The sequence below is a fragment of the Psammomys obesus genome, unplaced genomic scaffold (assembly GCF_907164565.1).
Source record: "Psammomys obesus unplaced genomic scaffold, mPsaObe1.curated_primary_1811, whole genome shotgun sequence".
In the NCBI taxonomy this organism is placed as follows: Eukaryota; Metazoa; Chordata; class Mammalia; order Rodentia; family Muridae; genus Psammomys; species Psammomys obesus.
The window spans coordinates 23,311,749-23,322,766 of NW_026592510.1; the positions used below are offsets into that span (position 1 = coordinate 23,311,749).

General features: G+C 39.7%; 2 protein-coding genes across 5 annotated transcripts in view; both read right to left on the minus strand.

Moving 5' to 3' along the window:
• Positions 1-11,018, minus strand: part of LOC129681800 (glycine N-acyltransferase-like protein Keg1) — a 69,817-nt gene that overhangs the window by 52,626 nt on the left and 6,173 nt on the right. The gene's annotated exons all lie outside the window — the stretch shown is intronic.
• Positions 10-951, minus strand: LOC129681803 (olfactory receptor 5B3-like). Its single transcript, XM_055613975.1, has one exon. It carries the CDS (start codon positions 946-948, stop codon positions 10-12), a length of 939 nt encoding a protein of 312 aa, XP_055469950.1. The 5' UTR covers positions 949-951.

An 11,018-nucleotide genomic window follows, 5' to 3' on the forward strand; every position in this document is an offset into this window, starting at 1 on the left:
AAACTAAACTCAAAACCCTAGGGAATATTTTGTCTTCTCCACAACTTTCTTGAATGCACTTTTCACCTCTTTGTTTCTCAGGCTGTAGACCACAGGGTTCAGCATGGGGATGACCATGGTGTAGAACACAGACACAGTTTTGTCAGTGTCCATGGAGTGGCTGGAGCTGGGTTGCAAGTACATGAAAATAAGAGTCCCATAGAAAATGGAGACAGCAGTGAAGTGAGAAACACAGGTGGACATAGCTTTCTGGTACCCTGCGGCTGAGCGCATCTTGAAGATGGTGATGAAGATGAACGTGTAGGATATCAAAATCAGGAGGAGTGCAGAACAGATAACAAAGCTTGCTCCATAAACAAGGACCATCTCACTGACATGTCTGTCAGAGCAGGAGAGAACCATGACTGCCGGAACATCGCAGAAAAAGTGATGGACCACATTGGACCCACAGAAGGAAAGCCTGAACGTGTCCCCAGTGTGGATGGAGGAATTCAGGAAACCACCGGCATAGCAGGCCACGGTGAGACATGCACACGTGGTCGGCGTCATGGTGGTGGTATAGTGCAAGGGCTTGCACACTGCTGCATAGCGGTCAAAGGCCATTGCCGCCAGAAGGAAATCTTCTGTCGTGACAAAGGCTGCAAATAAGAACATCTGAGCAACACAAGCATTATAGGAGACAACTTTGTTTCCTACGAGAAGTCCAGCCAAAACTGTTGGAGTGACGGCCGAGGAGTAAAAGATGTCCACCAGAGAAAGGTTAGCAAGGAAACAATACATGGGAGTGTGGAGTCGAGGGTCCCAGAGAATCAGCACAATCATTCCTAAGTTTCCAAGCACATTGATGAAATAGATAAGGCTGAGTATGATAAACAGAGGGACCTGCAGTTCTGGGGCATTGGTTAGTCCTAGGAGGATGAATTCTATCACCTCTGTTCTGTTCTCCATCAATATTATTTGGGAATCAAGAGCTGCCCTGTAGGGAAAATAAGGAAGGAGCAAAGAGCGTCTAATATAGAGATTGCCAAGATGTTGGAATGTCTTTGTAGCACTGCCAGGCACTATTTCATTATGATAAAACATGCATTCTAAAGATTCCTAATATGTAGGGCCAGTGAGGCTGGCTAGAAGTACTTGTCTCAAGACAGATCACTTGAGTTCAATTTTCAGATTCTACAGTGAAAGGAGACAAATAACACATCAAAGTTGTCCTCTGACAGCCACAAAGTCCATGGCATGCACATACATCACACACATACATCATACACACAAACATCACACTCATAGCAATAACAATACTAGGAGTATAATCTTAATGCTAATTGTTTGAGAGAGCATCTCAGTTTGGACCCCTGGATGACCTGGAACTTGCTACGTAGACCAGGCCTCCCTCAAACTTCTTGGAATCTGACTGCTTCTGCCTCCTGGACTGTGGGCTTAAAGGCATGTTCCACCACATCAATCAATGATTAATTCTTTGTATTTCTGTGAGAATTCAGGCAGTTGAATGAAGTATTACCAAAACTCATCCCTACAGTTTTTAAGTCAAACATATTTGTGAACTAATGTTTTGAAACTTTAATAGTTTTCGAGATTTGTTTTTATTTATGTGAATGTGTCTTGTAGAGTTCAGGGTCCTCGGTTCCCCTGAAGCTGGAGTGATAGGTGGTTGTGAACCACCCGACGTGGCTACTGACAGCAGAACTCAGGTCCTCTGCAAGACCAGTGTGTGCTCTTTGTGGCTGGGTTGTTTCTCCAGCACTGACTTAAAGTTTTAATGGATTATCCAATGTGACACTTCTGAACCTATTAAATCAAACCTTTTACCGTTTCCCATCCTCGAGCACCAGCAGACTTCCATGGGTGCAATGTACCCGGGACTGTCCTGTGGACATGTTTGCATATATTCTCCCTGATTTCTCCACAAATTTAAATAGCAAGTACTTTTTCTTAGATGACAGAACATCGGTGGCTGATATTATAATCTTGTTGAAAAATACACTAATTTTCAAACTTTGGTCCCAGGCAAAATGGTCATCAAGTTCAATGGTGTGACCTATGCTTAAATCAAGTTGCCATTCATAATCAGCCATTGTGTTTGCTGGTTCACCTCAGTCTTATGGCTTCTCCCAGCGAACTCTGTCAGAGACACTTGCACGACAACTCGAGTAAGCTGACTGGAACAAGGGAGGGAGGCTTCTGTAGACGCAGAGATAATTATAACAAAGGAGCTCAGGGTTCCAGGCAGCACACTGGATAGAGAACTTTGGATCTGGGGAGAATTGCATGTCAGCCTTACATTTGTAGCCTAATAACCACTGCCCATGGACCAACTCTAAGCCAGATTTTCTACATCTAAAGAATAAAGATGGTAATGTGTTCAGTGTTGAGGTATTGCTGTCTAAAATTAAATGAGAAAAATCTCTTTTCTAAGCGCTCAAAACACTATGTCTATCTGAGTTACATGATGGCTGGCTATGTCATCATCACCCTCACCATCACCATCATCATCACCAGGTAGGAGACTGGAACACTGACCTTCTTACAATCTGAGAAAAGTTTGTGGCGACACGTACAGTATCAGGTGTGCGTGAGCGCTGCATTCTGGAAATCTCCTTCCCAATTTCCTTTTCTGTGTACACATTCCTATAGGTCTTTATGTGACACTCAGGAACTAACGCTCTGTTCATCTGATTCCTTTATGCAGTCAATTTGAGCCAATTTGTTAAATAGCTTCTCGAGAATCTATATTCCAGCTTGAGTTTGTTCTCTTTCTTTTGCTTATGTCTGCCATGACTTGATTGAAACACAAACATCTGAACTTGAACGGTAATAGATTGTGAGCTGTATTTAAACTCACAAGCTGTTTTAGTGAAAAAAAAAAATCTACATTTGAAGTTTTTGTTTGAACCTTTTCTGACATTAACACAATACATTTGAATCCTTTTGTTTGACTGTCAATCTCTTAGAGTGTATCTATCCTTAACCAACTATGTCTTCTTATTGTTCATCTCCTACCCAGTTTAACAGCTCACCTGACAAGTCAGGCCCTGGAGAGGGCCATGCCAGACTTAAAGTACAATCACTTTCTGAATGTATTAGGTGCTACCACATACAGTATGGAGTTGGTATGAGTCTAACTAGTGAGCATGTAAATATGCTTATATATGCATAAAACAGATGTTAGTATTTCTTATTTACCATGAAGGCAATTGATTATTTATGAAATTGAGTGATATTTCTACAGCTGCTACAAAGTACCAAGATTCAATATGAGAACCAGTTTCATCCTATTTGCTTTTACTTATATGGATGGTCTATGAATAAATGTCTACAGATAAGTGAAAAACAAAATTATGGCACTAAAGGAAATTTCTTTAATGTTAAAAGGAATGTCGAGCCTTTTGCTTTTTTATTTGTGATCCTTTTATACATTAAAAAGCTAAGCTAATAATTTTATCTTACTCTTTTAACCTCCAGTGTGAAGTTGCTACTGGAGAGATGGCTCTGTGCTTAAGAGCAGTAAGGACTCTTTCAAATGACCTAAGCACAAATCCCAGCTCGTAGTCATCTGTACCTCTGTTTCCAAGTGGGTCCAATGACTGTTGTGGCTTTGACCAGCATGGCTTACATGTGGTTCACAGACATATGTATAAGCAAACTACTAACAGACTTAAAAATAAATAAACCTCCAAAAATCAGTCTCCAATGATACAGATAACAAATAAAACCAAAATAATACCTGACCAGCCAGCACCTCATCTCTATGATTTGCTCTAGGATTCTTACAAACCAGAACATTGATAGTTCATAACCACCAATCAGCTCTCCAATGACAAAATTTTTATATTTGCAAGCCAGATTTAACTATGTGCTTTAGAAAATGGCTCAAATCCTTGAACTCTGATGAAATGACTCACAGTGGTTTTTCTAATGCTACTTTTGTGTGAGCTGTACTGTAAACTAAAAGCAGAGGGTGACTTCAAAATCTTACCTTGCTCCTTGAAAAAGAGTGACCATCAGTTCTGAGCAGTGTGTTTGCAATGAGAAGTCCCCCCATGGAATAATGCACAGGGAGGGGCTCCGGGGCAAGGGATAATCAAAATGAGCTGAGCTTTCTAAAGCAGCAAAACACACAACAATAAAAAAGAAAAACAGAAAAAAAAGACACTAAAAACCACTCAGCTATGAGATTACAATGCATTCCCTGTGTTTTTAGAGGGCTCTCTTACTTCCTTCTTGCTTGCAAAGGAAACACCATAACATCACCTCTACTATGTTATGCAGAAGAATTGTGTCTGTGGAGCATAAGTGGAGGAAGATACACAGAAGTGCTTGCTGACTTGGTCACTTCTCTGAGGTTGCTCAATACAGTTTTTATCCTGGGTGTTTGTCTCAACTGTGGCTGAAGATTCAGGAAATCTCTAGGTCAGAAGAAGGTTGGTGTGTATGTCTGAGTACCAACATTCAGATGACTTAATGATGACTAAATGTGGCCACTGTGTATATGGTGTTCTAAGCTAATGCTGGACTTCAGAGAGCAAAGCATGTGAACTAGCTGGGCATTATTGATTCATTGACCTCTCGTGGACGTTCCCCATGAGGACGTCTGTAGGTCCTCATTTCACCTTCCTAAAAGAGAAACAAACTCCCAGCTGGGACCAAGCTAGAGGATTTAAGTGTGATTACACATGTTTGTATCATCCATTGGTTCTTCTCTTTCTAATTAATGTATAATTTACAAACAACACTAAATAAACATTTTTAGTATATGAAGTATACAATTTGGTGAAAGGTATATTCACATTACCCTACTGAGACTAACATTATTATGTGTTTTCAAAGCTTTTTTTCTTATGAACAGAGACACTACTAGGAAATCCTTCCTTGCTCAGTCTGTCAAGTCAGCATTTCCTGTAACCAGCTCCTGTCAAACATATCAGGAGAATAAAATTAGACATCTCTCTTTAATATACAATTACCAATATAAAAATAAAAGAAATTCACCATTGCTTAAACATAGGTTCCGTGGTTCTGTGACTGATAATGGCCCCCACAGGCTGCTCTGATGATGGTTGAGAGATGTACTAATCTATTAGTATAAACCTAAGAACTTGACCAGGCATGGTGGTGCATGCCTTTGACTCCTGTACTCAGGAGGAAGAGGCAGAAAGATCCCTTTGAGTTCTAGTCAGCCTGGTCTACATAGAGAATTCTAGGACTTTGATAACTACAAAGACACACCCTGTCTCAAACAAACAAACAAACAAACAACAGAAAAGATTGGAACTTAGAGGACAATTTATTACTATGGCCATTTAATAGTTAGTATTAGCTTACCCCATAATACTGACTGTAACCTAGCCATTTATGTGTTTTTAACATCTTTAAAAAATATATACAAAACATATTAAATATATCAACTTAAAATTTAGAAATAGCAAAATTTTAGACCCTACAAATCAATTGTTTCAGTCCACTATCATCAAATACTCCAAAAAGAAACATTTTTTTTCCATTTAAAGCACTAACAAGCTGTTCATGGTAGCCCACATATGTAACCCCAGCAAGCAGAGAGAGACAGATGAATCTCTGTCAGTTTGAGGTGAGTCTACATATTGAGTTCCAAGGTAGCCAGGCTACACAATGGACCCGTCTCAAAAACCAAAACAAAACAAAATAAAAACAAATAGGCTGAAACCCAAAGAAGATCAAACTGTCAAAGTTAATCAAAGAGCCAACAAAAAATTTAGTCAAGCATTTATTAGTCATATGCATGAAAACCATAAAAATGCTACAAGATGTGCCTGGATAAAGATAGAGCAGATAGAGCAGAGATGGAGGGAATGCCCTTTCCCCTGGTGAGACTGACTTGCCAGGCCACAGTGGAAGAGGATACATTCAGTCCTGATGCAACATGATGAGCTGGGCAGGGTAGGAAAGAAAGGAAGGGAGGGTGAAACTGAGAGGGGAGGAGAGATTGGACTACAACAAGAATGTAAAATGAATAAAAAAATAAATAAAAATAAAAACAACACAAGACTACGCTTATATCTAAAAATATGGAGATAGGAGCCCCCAGTGAAAGAATGTGTGATATACATGTTTCTGGGTCTGGGTAATCTCACTCAAAATTATGTTTTTTTAACTCCATCCATTTACCTGCAAAGATAATGATTTCATTTCTATTTAAGCTATTTCTACTTCATTTCTATTAAGCTATTTAAACACTATCTATAGTGTTGATTACTACATTTTCAGTATCCACTCCCCAGTTGATTCCATTTCCTAGCTATTATGAATACAGCAACATTGAATAGGGCTGAGTAAGTATCTGTGAAGTAGGATGTCAAGTCCTCTGGTCATTCACAGGAAATAGGATAGCTGGATCACAGCGAAACTTTATTTTTAGTCTTTTTGAAAATTCTTCCTACTGATTTCCATAGTGGCTGTACCAGTATGCAGTCCCACCAACAGTGGAAGAGGGCTCTTTGTCAGCATTTGTTTTCAGCTGTTTTGTTGAGTTTTGACATTTTAACTCTGGTAATATGAAATGACAAAGTTCTTTTGATTTTTATTTCTCTAATTTCTAAGCGAAATGTGTTTTTTGAAATATTTCTCTTTTTTTCAGGTTTAAGCTACCTTTATTTACTGCAATTTTGGTATGTTTTACTTTTAATATTTTATTTGAAAAATTTTTTCCACACAACATATTCTGACTTTCCAAAAATTCTTCCATTTCCTCCTCCTCACCCAATTAAATCCACATCCTTTCATGTTCTTGCTCATTAGTAAACAAACAGGCATCTAAAAAAGAAAACATAATAATAATACAAAAAACCTGAATAGGACAAAACAAAGAGAAAAACTGAGAACCAAAGAAAAAGCATAAGAAACACGTAGACACACACACACATTCCAGAAAGAAGAAGGAGAAGGAAAAGGAGGAGGAGGAGAACGTACGTGGACAAGGAAGAGGATAAGGAGGAGCAGAACGAGGATGAGGAAGAAGAGCTCAGACAAGGAATTATGAGGAGGAAAAAAAGCCTCAAAAATGTCATTAAGTTAATTTTGTGTTGGCCATGTACTGCTGGCCATAGGGCCGGGACTTACAAGTGGTTTGAATGATTTGTACACCCAGTGAGATTCCATCCATTAGAAAAAAACTGATTTTTCATTTATGACTGGTTATCAACTGGTGAGAGCTTCTTGGTGAAGTATGTGGATTTATGTCCACTTCCACCATCAGCAATGGCATCCCACCAGGCCAAAACCTGTGCAGGGTCTGTGTGTGCTGCCTCAGTCTCTGTGTGCATATGAGCTTTGGCCATGATGACTTAGAGGGCCTTGTTTCCTTGGTGTCCTCCAAGATCCTCTGGCTCTAACACTCTTTCTGCCTCCTCTTACACAAATTTCATGAGCTCTGAGGGGGAAGAAATTGATGTAGACATCTTGGTTAGGATGTTTCAAAGCCTGTCACTCTTTGTACAAAGTCCAACTGTAGCTCTCTGCCCTTATTACCATCCACAGCAGGAAGACACATTCCTGATGATGGCTGAGCAAGACATTGATCTATGAATATAGTAGAATATTGTTAGGAATCTTTTTACTGGTAGGTTCCTTTAGCAGAACAGTAATATTTGTTTTCTTCTAGGTCCCTGGCCTATCTAGTCTCAGAAACTTGGCCAAGTATATAGTGCCATGTATGGTTTCTATTTCATGGAGTGGGTCTTAAATATGATGATGTATTGGTCAGCTCCACAAGCATTGTGCCATTATAATACTAGTGCACCTTGCCTGCAGGTCACCACTGTAGATTAATATTTTGTAGAAGGGTTGGTGTTTATCTTTCTCCTTTGGCAGCATGCTGAGTACTTTCCAAGACTACAAACAGTCCTGGTCAGTAGGGATGAAGGCTCTAGGTTGGCAACAGCTTGACTTCTCCAAGTTCAGTATGTTATCTTCAGCAATATGACCTCACCATCAGTTTGTGGAGAGCAACCAATAGCAATGGCAGCCCGAATTGTTGGAGTTTCCCATGGGACCCCTTTGGCCAACAACTCGATCAGATGTATTACATTCCTGGAACTGGTAGCTCCATTTGGTGACAAGAGGTGTTCACTTGGGGCTCCATCTCCCCTGTTATTTGATGATTTCATTTATCTCACCTTCATATATGTATATATTTTAGGGTGCTTCTACTGTATTAGGTTCCCATACAACCCCTAAAATGGCCCCCAGTTTTAGCTATCCCTCTTCATAGTCTCTTACTCACCTTCCTCTTCCTTTCCCTCCCCGTTTGTTCTCCCGTTCCTGCACCCCACCATCAACCCACAACAATATAGTCAATCCCCTTCCTATGGTAATCCATTCCTTCCCCCAGTACCTTACTCTACTCCTAACTTTTTTTCCTTGGAAATCTGCTGGACGCATTGGCCAGGGAACCAGATGGGCAACTTTCACTCTCCTGTCCATCCTCCAATTTCAATTTGCTAGTCTCATCTCCTGCCCTGTAGCAGCCCTTCAGGGTCTTCCTTCTTTTCCTCCATTCCCTGTGGACTATATAGATCCTCATGGCAGACTCAACTTTCCTCCCTCCTGTGGACCCTGTCAGCCGCACACTCTTCTTAGCCCATCCCCGTTCTTGCATGTCAGCTTCCAATACATACAAACAAGGAACAATTCTACTGGGGACTCCAGTGGCCACACCTGGCAGAGAAGCATCTGTACCCAACAATCCATGCTCCTCAGATCCAGAGGAGGGGACAGAGACTAAGGACCATAAAACCCACCCCAAAAGGAAGGCCAAATAAAAACCCTGAGAATTACAGTTATACCAAACCTAAATGCCTAGACGCCAGCATAAAATCACAGCCAGTAACAGTTAGGACAATATGTCTCCACTAGAGCACAGCCACCCCACTACAGTAGGCCTGGAGGAGTACAGTGTTACACAAAGCAAGAACTTCAAAAGAGCTATTGAGGATAGACGCAAGGACCTTAAGAAGGATATGAATAAATGCATTAATGAAATCAATAAAAGAACAAACAGTGAACAAAATGAATAAAATGAAGACATAAAAGTCAAAATAAGGGCATGGAAGGAGAAGAGGGAGGGAGGGTAGGTTTGGGAGAGGAGGAGGGAGAGGGCTACAGTAGGGATACAAAGTGAATAAATTGTAATAAATTAAAAAATAAAGATAAAAAATAAAACTTCAAAAAAATCAAAATAGGATCAATAAAAAAAACTCAAACTGAGGAAAAAGTGAAAATGAAAAAAAATTAGGAACATAAGGCAATACTCACCAACAGAATACGAGAGATGGAAGAGAGAATCTCAGGCACAGAAAACAAAATAAAAAGGTGAACATTTAGGTCAAGGAAAATGTTAAATCTAAAAAAATTCCAGGAACAAAACATCCAAGAAACCTGGATCACTGAGTAAAACAAATCTACAAATAACAGGACTAGAGGAAGCAGAACAAACACAGGCCAAAGGCACAGAGAATATTTTCAACAAAATCATAAAAGAAAAAGCAATCACCAAATTAATACAGATCACCAAATTAACTGGAGCAGAAAAGAAATTCCCCACAGTACAAAATAACCAAAGCGCTAAATATACAAAACAAAGAAAGAACATTAAAAGCTGAGAGAGAAAAAGATCAAGTAACATAAAGGCAGCCTTCTTGGAATAATATCTTACTCTTTTTTCTTTTTATTATAAATATACTTTTCTCAAATAATATATCCTGATTATAGTTTTTCTTTCCTTTATTCCTCCCAATTCTCCCCTCTCATACAGTTCCCTCCCTGTCTCTCAATAGAAAGAAAAGAGGCTTCCAAAAGGTAACAACCAAACATAACAAACATAACATAACAAGATAAAATGTAAGATAAAACAAAATCATTACATCGAAGTTGTACAAGAATCTATTTTTATTAACCCAGAAGCAGAAAGATACACATAGTATATACTCACTTATAAGTGGATATTAGCCATATAATATAGGATAAAATACTAAAATCTACAGTCCTAAAGAAGCTAAACAACAAGGAGGGCCCTAGGGAAGAGGCTTAATCCTCACTCAGAAGGGCAAACAGGATAGACATTGGAAATAGGAGAAGACAGATGCTGAGACTCATAGCCAAACTTTGGGCAGAGTGTAAGGGATCTTATGGAAGAAGTGGGATATAGAATGACCTGTAGGGAACAGGAGCTCCACAAGGAAACCAACAGAGCCAAAATATCTGGGCTCAGGAGGTCCTGCAGAGACTGATGAATCAACAAAGGACCATACATGGAGAGAACCTAGACCCTCTACTCAGATGTAGCCTATGAGAAGCTCTGTCTCCATGTGGGATTCCCTATTAAGGGGAGCAGGAAATGGACTCAGTGGCCTGCTCTTTGATCACCTCCCCCTGGTGAAGTGGCCTTACTAGGACACAAAGAAAGAGGATCCAGACAGTCCTGATGAGATCTGATAGGCTAGGATCAGATAGTAGAGGAGGAGGACATTACTTATCAGGAGGGATGGCAGGATCAGGAGGAGATGATGGAGGGGGCTACAGCCAGGATACAAAGTGAATAAATTGTAAATAATAATAATAATAATAATAATAATAATAATAATAATAATGATAATAATAATAATGAAAAATAAAATAAAAATAGGCCCTTGAGAAGTGAAGGAGAATATATGTGTCCTTGCAAGCAGCTGGAGGTAAATCGTTCCCAGACAAAAATGACCCAACTATTATTTACTCAATGTTTCAAAGATGTCTGTGTTGAGAATGGAAAACTGGAGGTCCATAGAGAAGACTCTTCCTGAGCCCCTTCTTAGTGGACAGATACCTCTGCTGACTGCTCTATACTTATCACCCCAGGATTCATTTTTCTTTAATGAGCTGGCCACTGGGAGTTTGACCATGCTCCAGGGAATAAATGGGCAACATAAAATCAACTTGTCTTTCTTCTTCTTCTTCTTCTTCTTCTTCTTCTTCTTCTTCTTCTTCTT

Excerpts from the sequence above, each read along its gene's own strand:
- LOC129681803 (XM_055613975.1), bottom strand. The coding sequence starts at position 948 with ATGGAGAACAGAACAGAGGTGATAGAATTCATCCTCCTAGGACTAACC.